Here is a 17,828-nt window from a genome sequence, read left to right as displayed (position 1 = left end):
ATACAGCATTTACTAAATTGAGGGAAAATTCAAAGCACACTGAGCTGGCATTGCCAAGGACCAAAATGTGCCCTTATTACAAAAATTACAAAAAGTTAGTAATTATTCGCTGGCTCTACTCTTAACCTTCACCAAGTAACTTAAACTCTAAGTCCATTCTATAATTTCTAAAATAAGAATAATAGCACCTGCCCCGGTAGTAAATCTGCTGAAGGTCACACTGGTTGATGTGGTGAAAAGGTGAAGGTATACAAATCTTAGATGTTATGACTAGTAGATATGCTATTTGGGGATCTCAACTCAGATGCCCATTGACTCATTTATCTATTAAAAACTCTGGGAGTCCTCAATGTACTAAACACAAAATTGATGGAGATTATAATAATGAAAAAGCCGGCCCTGTCCCTCCTGCAGAGCCTCATGGAAGAGCAGAAGAGAGAGACACCCGAGACTCTAAGCATTAAGGCAGGGCGTGGACCAAGGGGCATGCAGACCTCGAGCTCAGGCTGCCTGGGAACCTGGAGAGGTGCCAGAGAGGCGATATCTGAACTGGGTCTTGAAGGATGGAATTAGAAGAATAATTAGAATGGGATAAAAGCTTATGAGGCTAAGAGAGCTTGTGGAAAAGGGATGGCATGTTCTGGGAATGAGGAGAGGTCTGTGAGGCCAGAGTTCAGAAAAGAAGGGTAGAAGCTCTAAGCCTGGAGGGAGAAGCTGGTCCCAGGTTATCAAGGACCTTGTATGCTAAGCAAAGGAGCTCGGACTTTATCCTGTAAACAAGAGAGGGCTCAGCTAATCCGGTGGCCAGGGAAATAACAACCAGTTTTGTGTAAGACAACAGCACCAGCAGCAGAGTGACATGTGAACTGGAGCAGAGAGAGAATGACTGGAAGAAAACCCAAGTGACAAAAACAAGAAGAATGCAACAAAAGTAGGAGCGCCTCAGACTGTCATTCAGACCCACCACAACAGTGACTTTCAACGGTAGGAATTCTCTCTGCGTGAAGGTCAAAACAATAAAAAAGAAGGACCAAATGAAAAGGTTTTTTTTAAAAAAGCAATCTTAACTCCATGTTTTCCTACTATCTTGGTCCAGATGGTCAACCATAAAAAAATGCCTCAAACTAGGTAGTTTATAAACAACAGAAATTTATTGCTCACAGTTCTGAGAAGTCTAGGATCAAGGTACCAAGAGATTCTAGTGAGGGCTGGTTCCTCCTAGATGGCACCTGCTATGTGCCATCCATGTCCTCAAATGGCAGAAGGGGCAAACAAGCTCCCTTGGGCCTTCTTTTTTTTTTTTTTTTTTTGAGACAGAGTTTTGCTCTTGTCTCCCAGGCTGGAGTGCAATGGCGCGATCTCGGCTCACTGCAACCTCCGCCTCCTGGGTTCAAGCGATTCTCCTGCCTCACCCTCCCCAATAGCTAGGATTACAGGCACACATCACCACACCCGGCTAATTTTTGTATTTTTAGTAAAGACAGGGTTTCAGCATGTTGGCCAGGCTGGTCTTGAACTCCTGACCTCAGGTGATCTGCCCACCTGGGCCTCCCAAAGTGATGGGATTGCAGGTGTGAGCCACCGCACCTGGCTGGGCCTCTTTCATTAAAGGCACCAATCCTATTCATGAAGGCTCCTTCCTCATGACCTGGTCACCTCGCAAGGGCCCCGCCTCTTAATACTATTGCATTGAGGATTCAACTCAGCATACTAATTGGAAGCAATGAGAAAAACTGAATGCATACCTTTGTGTGCAGTGTTGTAATACATGTGAGGAGAAATACTGCACGTGGTTCACGTATATCACAACGCTGCACACAAAATCGCACATCCAGGCCAGGCGTGGTAGTTTGCACCTGTAATCCCAGCACTTTGAAAAGCCGAGGTGGGTGGATCAATGAGTTCAAGAGTTTGAGACCAGGCAGGGAAACATGGCAAAACCCTGTCTCTACAAAATATACAAAAATTAGCCAGGCTTGGTGGCATGCGCCTGTGATCTCACCTACCCAGGAGGTGGAGGCAGTAGGATGGCTTGAGCCCAGGAGGCTGAAGTTGTGAACTGAGATAGTACCACTGCACTCCAGCCTGGGTGACAGAGTGAGACCCTGTCTCAAAAAAAAAAAAAAAAAAAAAAGGGTACACATCCCATTTTCTCACTGCTTTCCTTTCTCATGATTGAATTTTGCTAAGTTTGCAGCAGCAAAACATCTGTTACCTTCTGAGATTATTCTGGCAACGTAAATTTCAAGTTTTGCAACAGATAACTCATAATGATCTTTTAAATGCCATTTGAAATATGTGTCCTCAACGTGCTACATCAAGCACTTCTCCCATTTTATGATCCGTGCTCCACAGTTTTATAAAATATTCCTGCATTTTTCCTTCTCTGATCAGCATTTCACAGATGGATAAGTCAAGCAGTACCTGCAAATTTTGGAACCCTCACCTTCCAGACTATTTATGTTCAGGGATCCTTGGGTACATGCCTTTCTATCCTCTACCTATGCTGAAGCCAGACAATTTTTTAAATATTCAATGAATTATACTTCATATTTAGACCCATATGTAAGTAAGGCAGACCCAAACATATAATCAGCCTGTACTTTTTACCCACTCACATATAAAAATCTAAAAATTATATGGCCCTATTGTTTCAGTGAAAATACTTTTAAATTACTATTATCATCTTAGTCTCAGTTTTCTTTTTCATAATGATTCAATTGATATACATAAAACAACTGTATTTCTTCTCTCAATTTCAAATTTTATTCCTAAACCAGTTATTTTCTCTTCACATGGCACTAAGGGAACAAGTTAAAGAAAAGTTGATGACATATTTATGTCTAAACCTTCTTGCTTAGCTTTCTATCAGATATACTTTCTAGCTCTATACTGGAGAAGAGACAATTATGCCTTTGGTACCTTCCACACTCTCTTATCCTTTTTGAGGGAGTCCGACCTCCTGAATCCACTAACCCCCCAACCCTAGACAATGGGCTCTTGACAACAAGCAGAGAGCAAAAAAACGTAAAACCGGTAGAATATCAAAATAAAGACATTCCTTTCAAAGAACAGTTGACAACTTTACGGCCACTTAAAATACAACAAAGACCTCACATAATGTATGCAGTTTACATGCAGAAATACTCCAGTCAGGATTTTTTCTTCTAGAGGAATGCCAGAATTATTTCTTAGGTTTAAATTTTTTAAGTTTTTGTTTTTAGGTATGGCAAGCCTTAAAACATACTTTAGGCTGAGTGCAGTGACTCACGCCTGTAATTCCAGCACTTTAGGAGGCCGAGGTGGGAGTCTGAGACCAGCCTGGTCAACATGGTGAAACCCTGTCTCGACTAAAAATATAAAAATTAGCTGGGCTTGGTGGTGTGCACCTGTAGTCCCAGCTACTCGGGAGGCTGAGGCAGGAGAATCGCTTGAACCCAGAGGCGGGGGTTGCAGAGAGCTGAGATCGTGCCACTGCACTCCAGCCTAGGCAATAGAACAAGACTCTGTCTCAAAAAAAAAGAAAAAATTAACTTTAAAATTCATTTTCCTAAATCACAGCAAAAATGAAAGAATTAAAATAACTACCTTTTAAGATATTTTCTTCTGATATTCAGATTTTTTAATACTGGTTTCTAACAAAAGACCAGCCAAAACAATTAAATCCATCTACAAACTCTGAAGTATTTTATACCATAACACCACAAGAACACACTGTGTTGTGTTCATGGCCCCATCATTTACTGGAACACTTAAGAAATAATGTTCAATAACTATTTTTGACTGATGGGTGAGAACTATGGCAAAAGGAGCAGCCTTAGAAAGTGACTTAACTAAATTCACAGATCCTAGGATAAATGAAAAGTGAAGGAGAGAATCTACAGTCAGGAATGGGGCCACAGATAAGAGGTCAACAAGGATACCAAGACAATTCAATGTACAAAGAACTGTCTTTTCAACAAATGGTACTGGAACTACCAGACATCTACATGAAAAAGAAGGAAAATTAATCCCTTCCTCACACCATATGCTAACACTTAAAGTCAGATGGGTCATAAACCTAAATGTAAACCATAAAACTTTAGGAGAAAACATAGGAGTAAAGCTTCATAACTTTAGGCCTTTTTAGATATAATACTAAAATCATAAAGTGAAAAAAGAAAAATAGAAAAACTTGACTTCACCAAAATTTAAATCTTTTGTACTTCAAAGGGCATTATCAAGAAAATGAAAAGACAACCTATAGAAAGGGAGAAAATATTTGCAAACCATGTACCTGATAAAGGTCCAATATCCAGAATTTAATACATTTACTACTCAACAATAAAAAGACAAACACAATTTTAAAATGTGTAAAGGATATGAATAGACACTTCCCCAAAGACAATATACAAATGGCCACTGAGCACATGAAAAGATGCTCAATGTCATTAGTCATTACAAAAATGCAAATCAAAACCACATAAGATACCATTTCATGCCCAGTAAGATGATTATTTTAAAAAACATAAACAAAAATGGAAGACAAGTGTTGGCAAAGTTGTAGAAGACTGGAATCCTCATAGATAGCTAATGGGATTGTAAAATGATGCAACCACTTTAGAAAACAGTTTTACAGCTCCTCAAAATATTAAACATGGAATTACCATATGATGCAGCAAGGTTCCACTCCTAAGTATACACCCAAGAGAAAAGATATGAAAGATACATCCACACAAACTTACACAAGAATGTTCATAGCAACATTATTCATAATAGCCAGAGTAGAAACAACACAAATGTACACCAATTGATGAATGCTTATGCAAAATGTGGCATGTCCTACAATGTATATTATTTGCAATAAAAAGGAATGAAAGAAGGGGACGGGGGAGGGATAGCATTAGGAGATATACCTAATGTAAATGACGAGTTAATGGGTGCAGCACACCAACATGGCACGTGTATACATATGTAACAAACCTGCATGTTGTACACATGTACCCTAGAACTTAAAGTATAATAACAAAAAAAAATTTTTTTTTAAAAAAAGAAAAATATCATTCCATGGTTACCACCGTATTGTTTTCACATGGGTAAAACATCCTCTGCAATCATTTATCAATTAAAATATTTTTAACCAAAAAAAAAGGAATGAAAGACATGGATGAAACTGAAAACATGCTAAGGGCAAGATACCAATCACAAAAGACCATACATTTCATTTATATAAGATGTTCAAAATAGACAAATCTTTAAAGACAGAAAATAAGAGACTGAGGCAATGAAAATGTTCTAAAATTAGACAGTGATCGTGATGGCTGCACAACTTTGGATATACTAAAACTCACTGAATGGTACACTTTAAGTGGGCGGACTTTGTGGTACGTGAATTGTATTTCATAACATTGTTTACAAAATAAATTTTAAAAATAAAAAAAGAAAAGAAACAGAGTTTGGTATCTTCTGAAGCAGAAACAAAGACCAAGAAAAGCCGAGGCACTGCCAAGGTAGGCTACAGCACAGGGAGCAACAGAAACTTGGCCTGTGAGGACAGCCCCAGAGCTACCTCAGGCCAAAACTCCACTCAACCACTGCTTCCCAGGTGAGGTGCAGGGAGTACAACAGGAAGCCCAATCAGACTCCATTCCATGGGTGATGGAAAGAATGGTGAAGCAATTACATCATGTGGGTATGTGATTATTTAATGGAGATAAGTATGGGAGTGGTAGTCTAGATAAGTATGGGAGCGGAAATTAGGATGGAGAGAGAGGCAAAAGTCCCTGAGGAGCTCAAGCGTAAGTTGAAAAAGGAAGGATGAAATAAGGGTTAATTTGGAGAAAAGTTGGAGGTGGAGGTTGAGAACATTGCAGACACAAGGGACCTGTGGCAGGAGGGAAAATGGCATTGCACAAGTGAGCAGGGGAAGGCTCTTGTGGCCATGAGGTAGAGACCAAGAACGGGTGGTGAGCAACATGGCTGAAGACAGACAGCAGCCAGACCACACAGGCCTTACAGCCATAAGCAGGATTTGGTTTAAATTCTAAGACCTATGGGAATGCACTGAAGGGTTTCAAGCAGGGGACTAATGTGGTCCAACTTAAATTTTTGGGAAAGAGGTAGGAAGGGACCAGAGTAGATCCTGGCAGTTAATGAGATACTATCAGTTGGCCAACAGAGAGATGAGGATGGCCTCAGTGTGGTAAAGGGCAGTGGGCGTCATGAGAAGTACGCAGTATCTGCCAGGCCAGGGGGATGAGATAATGGGTAAGCTGTTCTAGCTCTCTAGGAGGCCTGCAGAATCAGTTTCCTCTCTCCCTTCATTCCACTTACCCTTACATTAACCCCCAATAACTAAGGTACTCTGAATACTTGTCTCTCTTCCAATACTTAGATCTCCACTGATGAGGCATCTGGCCCTCCAAAAATGCAAGCCACAGCACATCAGTATCAGTCTCCTGCTTAAAACCTTTCAACACATCCCCCCTGGTTTTAGGATTTAAACCAAATACACATTTGCAAATTAAAAGAAGTCTTCCTTAAAATTCTTCAAGGAGGGGTTTTTCAGTTTTATAAAAATAAAATTATTATTTAAAATCCCTAAGAATTATGTATTTGGTGATAAAGATCCCAGATATAATCCTAGAGGTAAATTAATTTGGTTTTTCTCCCCAACTGGAATGTAAGCTCTATGCAGATACAAACTGTATACCAAGGCCTGGCACAAAGTAGAGGCTCAAGAGAACCGCTGAATGAATGAAAGCCCCAGGTACTAAAGGTACTGATTACAAACTCTAAGCAATGTTCTTTATTTACCAATCAGAAAGAAGAGGTAAGTTTCATAATATGTGGGTTCAAGAGTTTTTCTCAATTATAAAATTATTCAGTTACAAGGAAATACAGATAATCAAAGGGAAAAAGTAGCCAACCCTATAAAATGATTCATGAAATGTATATTAAAAGAATTTTAACTTATCATTATACATCTACCACAACATCAGAAATAGTTTTTCCCATTACAGGACATCCTTAGGGGCCTGTCATTACTTGTGACCGTGGGCGCTGTCTCCCTGAAAAGCAACCTGGTAAGATTTAACAAGCTCTACAAAATGGTTCACAGTCTTTAACTAAAGTATCTCTCCTCTTTATGAAACATGCCCCAAGGAAACAGAGGATTCAGAAGGAAATTTAAAGAAACTTATAAAACAGGTATATGGCCTAATGGTAATAACAGTGAAAAACAGGAAACATTTTAAAAGACCAACAGTAAGATTAAGCAAACTATGGAATATCAACACTGTGGACTCCACAGTTGTTCAAAAGGAGTTACATGGAATCCAGTGATATTTTACATATGTATTTCTATATAATTTTTTCAAAAAGCAGAAAATAGTATAAAAAAAAAAAAAAACAATTCTGAGAGGGTTACAAAGCTTGGCGGCCACCAGCATTCAAAGTAAATCTATTAAAATGACCTGCATTTGTGACAGCTGAATGCTCTGGACCTTCGGAAGCAGAAAATAAGCATTTGGTAGCTGCTTTGCAGACCCTTCTGTAGAGATTCTACGAGTGCCAATTCCAGATACCTGCAGAAAGAGAGAGAGAGAATTGCTCCTTTGTTAGAGTTTTAAAACACATTTGCCATAATGCTAAAGCACATCTCCAAAGGAAATCTGTATTCATCACCATGGCCTACAAGACTCTACTAATCCAATTACTATATTTATCTTTGTCTACAAAAAACACAGCTGAATGCTGGCTGGGCACAGTGGCTCACGCCTGTAATCCCAACACTTTGGGAGGTCCGGGCAGGTGGATCATTTTAGGACAGGAGTTTGAGACCAGCCTGGCCAACATGGTGAAAGCCCGTCTCTGCTAAAAATACAAAAATTAGCCAGGCAGTGGTGGGAGGCTGAGGCAGAAGAATAGCTTGTGCCTGGGAGGTGGTTGCAGTGAGCCGAGATCACACCACTGCACTCCAGCCTGGGCAACAAAGTGAGACCCTGTCTCAAAAAATAAACAAACAAACAAACAAACAGATACAGAATGCTGTATTTAAGCTGAATGTTCCTTACTGTAGCAAATCTGTTCACAAGTAGGCAACTCCTCTGATATGGTACCTCTTTAATGGAATGCAGTAAGAAATAACCACAAAAATTACTGATCTGAACTTAAATTACTTGATGCCACATCTTGTTAAATGCCACATCAGGTACCATTTAAGGTAAAGATTCCTATTTCTGATAATAGCAACAAGATTCTTCAAGCTCCCTTCCTGGTACTTTGATATGAATAGTGAGCTCCCTTGGAATCAGCCTCCAAGCACACAATCAATGTCTCCTAATCAGAAATATTCCTGAGCCAAGGAGGGAAGGTAGGCAAAATCACTAGAGACTGTCCTTAGAGTGCCTCCTTCTGAACGCCCATGAGGTGAGAGTCATGAGTTTTGAAAGCCTTCTGTATTTTATATTGGGAAACTGTGTGACAGATTTCTTTGCTTTGTTTTAGTATGCTCCAAAGATCCACAGTAGGGCTACAGCTGTGTTGTCAGTAGGAAAGACAGCCAACTGTGGCACGTCAGGCAGAAAAGGGTGCACGCTGATGATTTTAACATCACTAACAGTCTTATATTTTAACGACATAAACCAGGTGACAACATTTCCAAGTCTTTTTAAAAATATCCCCACCCCTACAGTTAAGTCACCAACCAAATTATATGACAAAAGGAAAAAGTTACTCACATGATAGGAAAGGACTCCATACGAAGAGGTATTAATAAATAAGGAACTTTCAATGCTTCCTTCTTCAGTAGGTAAGAAAATAATTCTGAAGGAAGTTTTCCCCATTGCTGGAATTACCTGAAAGAAAGGTCCCCAGTCAGCCATTTGGAATGGCCCCCTTTGATAAACTGTCTTTCACAGACTTTCTTTTTTTGACAATTTCTGTTAACAGACATTTGCATATTGTGCACCCTTGATTTATCAGTATCATGAATCCATAAGAATCCCCAAACTTATCAGCATCCAACTATCCGCTCTTACATATCTGCTATATCTAAGAGGATACAGCAAAGAATATTACCACTGACTCAGGACGAGTCCTTTCGCTTCAGACTGGAGCTGTGAGTCTCACACCTTTCCTTCCCCTCCTCTTCCACCCCCACAGGTCCAACTGTCTTTAGCTAACACAGTTCTATCTCTACTTAAATACAGACAATAACCAATGTGCAAACATGTTGGTATGTAATAAAAATCAGGAACAAAGTTTATCCAGACAGACTGTCACAAACCAAATATTGGGCTTCCCCTTACAACACGTCCTTAGTCCCAGTATTCTTTTAAGTACATAATATCAGGCAGACATAGTAAGCAAAACAAATAAAAGCCTACTAGCAATCAGGATCTTCATTAAACATTAAAGACCACTGAAAGTAAAACTATTAGAAGACTAAGTTGGAGCTCTGTGTTATGGTGCCAATCAGCTTTACAAGGAGCCATTCACTATACCTTGCAGTCCTGCATTTAGAAAGGAGACCTAACTTTCCTAGCAGGTTGGAGAGATGGAAGAGGTCTCAACTATAAACTTACATTAATTACTAAATGCCTCAGAGTTTGTAGTCATTTCAAGACAAGTAATATAAACTTTCCCTAGTCACAATAAAGCCACGTTAAATATACATACATTACCACACAGCTGAGAGTCTTCAAACTCCTCCCCAACCCCCACCACCTCCCCCGGCCCCAGGAGATATCAAGAGCCACTAAAATTATAAAAATGAGCAACTGGAAAAGTAAATGCTAAGGTAAACACACAGGAGGAAAAGGTTTGGGTGGCAGAAAAAGGGGGAGACGGGGAGCAGAAAGTAAAAACTTCAGGCCAAAGAAAGCAAGAAAATCTGGCAGCCTGCCACGGCATAGTTTCCAGGAGTCCATCAACACCCACCCTGCAGGGAACAGGCGGCACATGGAAATGTCCAGCAGCTGCAAACACCGAATTCACCACAACCTCTCTGTCCCTACTAGGGTTGTAAGCATGGAGAATCTTTGCTGCAGGATGTCCCAGGAACCTGGGAGGAGAAACAAAGAGAAAAATCAATGTACTGTGTGGTTATAAATATTACTATACATATGTATGTATTATTATACATATACACACACATATTTTTAAACCCAGAAAGCTGTTGCTGTTCATCACAAAGTTAAATTATCCAATCACGCTGGATTCAATTCCCAACAGCCAAAAGTCATAAAACAAAAAACAACTTCATTTTATAAGGCTTAGGCCAATCCACAGTAGCACTCCATTGGTTTCTGTGTTAGAAAAATTTAACCCATTTAGGCCATTAAAATGCTTGCAAAAAAAAAAAAAAAAAAAGAAAAACCTATAGGCAACTCACTGGCACTTCTCGGACTTGGGTCTCTAATTCAAATGAAAATATGTTGGCCGGGCGCGGTGGCTCAAGCCTGTAATCCCAGCACTTTGGGAGGCCGAGACGGGCGGATCACAAGGTCAGGAGATCGAGACCATCCTGGCTAACACGGTGAAACCCTGTCTCTACTAAAAAAATACAAAAAACTAGCCGGGCGAGGTGGCAGACGCCTGTAGTCCCAGCTACTCGGGAGGCTGAGGCAGGAGAATGGCGTGAACCCGGGAGGTGGAGCTTGCAGTGAGCTGAGATCCGGCCACTGCACTCCAGCTTGGGTGACAGAGCGAGACTCCGTCTCAAAAAAAAAAAAAAAAAAAAAAAAATTATGTTTAGGTAAGAAACTGTACTCAAAGAAAAACCCAATTTTTCTTAGGGTTATGTTTTCTGAGTAAGAGAGACTTTTTGGGGAGGTATGTATTTTCAACTCACAGAGAGATATTATTTTATTAGGTCTTATAAAAGGAAAACTTAATTATGGCTAAAGGCCATTCTTTTGAGAAAACTGAAAATCCTGCAGCACTTTGCAGCAGAGGTTCTCGTCCATTTAAATTAGGAGCCTTTCCAAAAAACTCTGATGAAAGCTCTGGCTCCTCCCTCCACAAACATACACTTACAAAAAGTTTCATATACAGCTTCAAAACCTTCCACAAACCTCAGAGTAAAATCCCTGCTCCGTGGCAAATACATTAATTCATGAAGGCCTTGATGCCAATTCTTTTCGGCAGTAACTCTCCACCTACGATGTCTCGGCTCTGATAAAGGAATTGCCAAGAGGAAAGGAGCTGGGCTCTGGCCCACCTGCCTGGAGCCACCTACAATGCTCCCTCTAATCACTTAACTCTGATTCCTACTGCTCAAGACCAAATTCAGTCTTGTTCAATTATGTTGCAATGAACAGAGAGTCAGCAAAAATTTCACTAAAGTCATTTCTTCAGTTTTAATATCTTCAGTGGCAGAGAGAGCCAAATATACAGCTCTCATTAGGATGGCCTAGAAATAAAATTATATTCTAATTTAAGCTGAATGAATTATATCTATAATTGGAATAAAATCAGAAAAATATCAGCATAATGAATGAATTTTACCTAATTCATTCATTATGCTGATATTTTTCTGATTTTATTCCAATTTCTATGATATTAAAAATGTATCCTTTAGGAAAAATGAAATGGATGTTGCTTTTCTTATATACAATGAGATCTCCAAAATACTATGTTACTACCATCAAATCCTTAGAATTTTTCTTTTGGTTTTCACCCTTACTTTTAATCACTAGTCTTAAGGAAAGGTTTAATATATCCAATGTGTATTTCAAAACGCAGTTCTTCACATCCCATTACAAATAAAATACCACATCAATGTGATTAAAATCCTGATTTTTCAAAGTGTTCTTAAGTAACACCATTTTAAAAAAAAATGTTCAACACTACCATACACATAAAGGGTCACTTCAGAAAAGCCTTACCTCAGAGCACTGGGCTCATATCTGCCTTTCTTCCCCCAATTAAAATTAAATAAATAAGGACTTCTGTGGTTTGGGGTTTTAAGTAAATAATATCAATCATCAAAGTTATTAATACTTATCCTCAAAGCTTTATATCCCATTTACATAATTTAAATACAAGGTTTCTAAGAATACAAATGTCTACCAGAGAAATACATGAGAAAATAAGAATGCAAAATGGCAATGCTACAGAGCCAGTGACTACACTACCAGAAGTCTCTCCAGACCTAACAGAGAATGCTAGCTGAAGCCTAGTCACCACTGTGCTATTTTTATTCTATTTTTTAGATTCTATTTTTAAAAGTGTTATGAGGATATAAATTTCCTTCACTAGTGACAACTGGAAGATACTCTGTTAATTTAACACTACAAAAGAATGATTAAAATCTCTATGAATGATTAGCACTTTTTATCTTAGGACCAGCAGAATATTAACCCTTCACATAAGCCCTAAGAAGCAGGCAGATGGCAACCAAGTAACAAGATCCCAATTTTACACCCCCAGGAAAATCAAAGCTATGAAGAGGGCTGGGATTCGCTCAAGGCCAACATCAAAATAAACCACAGCAAAAGCTGAACTGGGACAGTGAAGAAATCAGGAGCAGAACCCTCAGGCCAAAGTTTTACTCTAATGCCTATAAATTAAACCATTTGTCAGCCATAAGGTAAAACTCAACTAATCTTAAATGTGTTCTAATTTAGGCTAAAGTTTGTTCTGAGTTTAACTTCAGCAAAATAACTAATTCTCATAATCATATTCCAGATCTCACTAATAAGAAAAATAGCATCATGAGTGCTCTTAGAAATCAGAAGATTTATTCTACCACTTCTAGTGAAATGACCTTGAGCAAACTGCATTCCTTCTCAGCAACAAATCTATGAACACATTTGTAGTACACGCTCAAACACAATACACACAGACTCAGATAATGCCTGTCTTCACTGGACTGATATAAAACCCAAATGACAAGAGACATGATTACACTTTGGGAGCCATAAAGTATTATATAAAGGTAACTAAGTCCTCCAAAGGTGATTCCATCTAAAAATCAGAAAGCCTTTCAAATCAAAGACTTTCAGCATTCTCTCAGCATGTGTCTAGCTATTAGGACCAGAGATTAAAGTATATTGCTAATTAACAAATGTGTATCATATACAATCAGCTCTCCATAACTGCAGATTCAACCAACCTTGATTGAAAGTATTTGAGGGGGGGAAAAAAACAAAAATAACAATACAAAAAAAAAGAGATACAGTGTAACAACTATTTACACAGTATTTACACTATATTAGTCATTATAAGTAAACGAGTTTTTTTGTTTTTGTCAAACAAAAAAACTCTGTCATCCAGGCTGGAGTACACTCTGTCATCCAGGCTGGAATACAGTGGCATGATCATAGCTCAGAGTAACCTTGAACTCCTGGACTCAAGTGATTCTCCTGCTTCAGCCTTGTGAGTAGCTGGAAGTACAGGTGTGCACCACTATGCTTAATTTTTTAAAAATTTTTTATAGAGACAGGGTCTCACAGTGTTGCCCAGGCTGGTCTCGAACTCTTGGCCTCAAGTGATCCTTCTGCCTCAGTCTCCCAAAGTGCTGGGATTACAGGCATAAACCACCGTGCCCGGCCTCTAGAGATAATCTAAAGTATATGGGAGGTTGTATGTAAATAATATGCCAAGGACTTGAGCATCCTTAGCTTTTGGTTTCCATGAGCATCCTGGATCCGATCCCATATGGATAACAAGGGACAAGTGTAAACATACCCCCATGGGCATCGACTATAGGATTTTGTTATGTTACTGAAGAGCAAATATTTCAGACAGCCAGGATCCTATGAACTGGAATTACTATCCTAATAGCTATACTTACTACTAATATTATTCTATCTACCAATCTATAACATATATTCTTTAAAGTAGGTCCTGAATCAAAATTTCTTTTCACAATAAAGCCTTTTTCTTTTTCTTTTTTTTTTTTGAGACAGTTTCCCTCTGTCACCCAGGCTGGAACTCGGTGGCATGATGATCTTGGCTCACTGCAACCTCTGCCTCTCAGGCTCAAGAAACTCTTGTGCCTCAACCTCCCAAGTAGCTGGGATTACAGGCGCTCACCACTATGTCCGGCTAATTTTTGTATTTTTAGTAGAGTCAGGGGTTTTGCCATGTTGGCCAGGCTGGTCTCGAACTCCTGAGCTCAAGTGATCCGCCCACCCTGGACTCCCAGAGTGGTGGGATTACAGGAGTGAGCTACCGCACTCAGCCTCACAATAAAGCTTTTTCACAAAAGTACAGCACCCTCTCAGAATTTAAAATCAATGAGGTTATGATAAATTCAGCTTATTTATATTGTCAACTAAACTACTAAACATTCAGCTTCTATTAAACTTTCTTTACATAAGAGTAAAAATATAAAAAATCAAAAAAGCAGAAACCTAGAATTTTATAAAGTTGGCAAACTCCCAGTTTTCTCTTCTTCTCTTTATAAAATCTTTTTCTAAAAAGCTCAACATGGTCCTTTTAAATTTCAAGTTCAGGATGGGCGCAGTGGTTCATGCCTGTAATCCCAGCACTCTGGGAGGCCAAGGAGGGCATATCACTTGAGGTCAGGAGTTTGAGACTAGCTTGGCCAACATGGCAAAACACTGTCTCTACTAAAAACACAAAAATTACAGGCATGGTGATGGGCACCCGTAGTTCCAGCTATTCAGGAGGCTGAGGCAGGAGAATCGTTTGAACCCAAGAGGCGGAGGCTGCAGTGAGCCGAGACTGCGCCACTTGCACTCCAGTCTGGGTGACAATGCAAGACTCCATCTCAAAAAAAATAAAAAAATAAAAATTCCAAGTGCATTCTCCTTCACTGCAGCTCTAACATTTTGATGATTAGAAAGGAATGTAAAGCAAGTAATCCAGATGCATAAAGGAGGGCACAACAGGAGCCCACCCTAACCCAGCCCAGATGCTCTCCTATGGCCACGGTGATTTCATTCACAAAACTTTGCTTGTCACTCAAAAGGCTCTTCATGAAATTGAAGTGTTGTTTGCCAGCCCCGGAAACAAGCAGCGCTTTTACCCCTCACTCTTGAAACTACTAATTAGAAGTTCTATCTTTTCAACGCAGCTATATTCTGCATCCAGGAAGCTTAACACTTGAAGATTCAAACTTTATCACAGACAGCAAGAGTCCTTATGTTGCCTGATTTCCACAGTGTCACCCTTCCTTAATTTTTCCAGGTTCCCAAGTTAGGCCTTGGGAAAACTGACACTCAGATTACACTGTCTTCATCTTGTGGTTCTTTACATGATACTGTAAAGTCATTACAGCTTATGTACTGCCTTCCCCAACTTGAGTCTCCAAAGTCTTAATCCTAACAACTGTAAGCATGGTGCAATTTTGAATCCAGAAGGCACAGCAAGAAGTAAAATCAAGTGAGTAAATCAATCTAGTGTACAAAAATTCAGAGACCATCAATATTTAGAGTTTTTCATTATAAAATAACCGGATCTGTTTTGGAAAAACAACATTGACATCTTATTAAATTCCAATCACTATAAAATATTAAAAGGTATACTTATTAAAAATTAAAGAAGGCCGGGTGCGGTGACTCACGTCTGTAATCCCAGCACTTTGGGAGGCCAAGGTGGGCGAATCACGAGGTCAGGAGATCGAGACCATCCTGGCTAACACGGTGGAACCCCATCTCTACTAAAAATACAAAAAATTAGCCAGGCGTGGTGGCGGACGCCTGTGATCCCAGCAACTCGGGAGGCTGAGGCAGGAGAATGGCGTGAACCTGGGAGGCGGAGCTTGCAGTGAGCCGAGATCAGGCCACTGCACTCCAGCCTGGGTGACAGAGCAAGACTCCATCTCAAAAAAAAAAAAAAAAATTAAAGAAAGGGCTAAAACAATTCTTGCACTCTCCTTTTCACAAAAATATTTCTCTTAACAAGTCTCAGGATCAATATCCCTTCACATTATCAATATACCTAAAATGTAACATTATACATATATGTAAAAAAAAATCCTGAAAATAAATAGTATATATAAAATGAGTTTTAATTATAAAGAAAAGATACTTACTGTATTCCAAAATCTAAAACTGATGGCTGAAAATGTAAGCCTTTTCCACTAAATAGTTTGTCCGAGAAGCTAAAAAAAGAAAAGAGAGATTGACTTTGTTGTAGTTTTAACATTTAAATGCTGAGATATAATGTACTTAGACCAATGACTCCCAGTGCCTGAGATATAATTTTACTCCCTTATAGATTTTAAATGATAAAATTGAATTATTAGAAGTCTGGTATAGTTCTAGAGTTGTAAAACTTAAGATAATCTAAGATTATGGCTAGAACTTCCTATCCAATGTGCAGATTTTACAAGCATTCAGACAGAAATAGAGATGGATTTAATTTGTAACAGCCTTCATTTCTGGGTGAATTTGGATGACATGGCTATTTTCATAAACCCTAAATCAGGAAATCACATACAAGTAAAGTTGGCCTGGGGGAGGGGACTGTGGCCTCTGACTTTGTTAAGACTTCTTGTAACAGGCAAGGACTGTGTCGCATAGCTGCAAGCAAGGTTGCAAGGTGAGGCTGCAACCATCACAAGCCTGCATAAGAATAACAATCGTACAGAATCTCACATGGCAGGTTGTTAATCATCACTATGATTTCATTTTCCTTCATGGTCAAAAGGCACAAATCAATATAGCAGAAAGAATATCAAAACATTTTTAAAACATGTAAAAGAAAACCATAATAAAGATACATGACATATAAACATACTTAAAAACATAAAATACAAAATATACATATGAGTATCAAAAAACTATCAACCTCCATAATGACATTTTAAAAGCTGTAATAATCTAAAGATGTTTAACTGAAGAAGCTCCTAAAGGTAACATGAACAACTGTTTTCAAAGACTGGAACAAGCTTTCCAAAATAGAATCTTTTTGGCCGGAGGTGGTGGCTCATGCCTGTAATTCCAGCACTTTGAGAGGCCAAGGCAGGCAGATAACTTGAGCCCAGGAGTTTGAGAGCAGTCTGGGCAACACAGTGAGATCCTATCTCTACTAAAAAATTTTAAAAATGAGCCAGGCATGGTGGCATATGCCTGTAGTCCCAACTACTCTGGAGGCTGAGGCAGGAGGATTGCTTGAGCCCAGGAGTTCGAGCTTGCAGTAAGCTATGATAGCACCACCGCACTCCAGACTGGGTGACAGAGCAAGACCATTTTTGAGACCTGTCTCAAAAAATAAGTAAGTAAATAGAAGCTTTCCATTTTCTCCTCCCGCCCAGCAGCCACCGACCAAGCTGGTTCAAAGGCTGGTCCAGGAGTGGAAATTTGACTTTTAAACCTGCTGGCCAATACGCTTTGTGACCTTTCAGCAACTCCCTCTCCAAGGCCCCACTTTTCTTGAAGGTACAAACGATGCAGAGACCCGAGAACCCTTCCAAAGTCCTTGTCTCACAGGAAGAATCTAGTTGCATCTTTTCTTCCTCCCTGCACTTTCTGCCTTTATCTAAGTTTCTCTTTCTCTATCCTCTCTCCATTATAGTGTGTTTGTACCTCCTTTATTCTATCTCCAGCCCCAGCTGTATTAACAATAAAGTGATGCCTTGGGCTCCATCTGCCTAACTCTTGTCAATCTCTTCACTTGTTTTGATCATGGTCAGAGAAGAGGTATGCTATTTACTCAAACCCTAAAAGGCCAGCACTAATTCTACAACTGGCTTGCAGAGAAGTTGCCTCCGGAAATGATGTGAAGAACCACAGGTGGTAACGAAGGTGAAGAAGTACCCACAGCAGATGTACCACAGGGACCCCACTCCAGACGGAGCCGGCCAGGCTCGGTATTTCAGAAGAAAAAAAAAAAAAAAACAGGCAACTTTATGTACCAAAAATAATCTTGAG

At 39.4% G+C, this 17,828-nt stretch overlaps 1 protein-coding gene across 12 annotated transcripts in view; it reads right to left on the bottom strand.

Moving 5' to 3' along the window:
- Positions 1 to 17,828, bottom strand: part of TMEM131L (transmembrane 131 like) — a 170,345-nt gene that overhangs the window by 70,662 nt on the left and 81,855 nt on the right. For all 12 annotated transcript variants that reach the window (XR_013417346.1, XR_013417347.1, XR_013417343.1 and 9 more), the window contains 4 exons: positions 15,989 to 16,057; positions 9,922 to 10,045; positions 8,721 to 8,837; positions 7,455 to 7,565 (listed from right to left, as the gene is read on the bottom strand). Coding sequence is in view for 6 of the 12 variants with exons in the window: in XM_015139364.3 (XP_014994850.3) it covers positions 7,455 to 7,565; positions 8,721 to 8,837; positions 9,922 to 10,045; positions 15,989 to 16,057 (421 nt within the window). In the remaining 6 variants the exon portion in view is untranslated. The remainder of the gene's footprint in view (positions 1 to 7,454; positions 7,566 to 8,720; positions 8,838 to 9,921; positions 10,046 to 15,988; positions 16,058 to 17,828) is intronic.

The sequence above is a fragment of the Macaca mulatta genome, chromosome 5, assembly GCF_049350105.2.
Source record: "Macaca mulatta isolate MMU2019108-1 chromosome 5, T2T-MMU8v2.0, whole genome shotgun sequence".
In the NCBI taxonomy this organism is placed as follows: Eukaryota; Metazoa; Chordata; class Mammalia; order Primates; family Cercopithecidae; genus Macaca; species Macaca mulatta.
The sequence above is the reverse complement of the archived record's forward strand: the minus strand, read 5'-3'. Positions and strand labels throughout refer to the sequence as shown.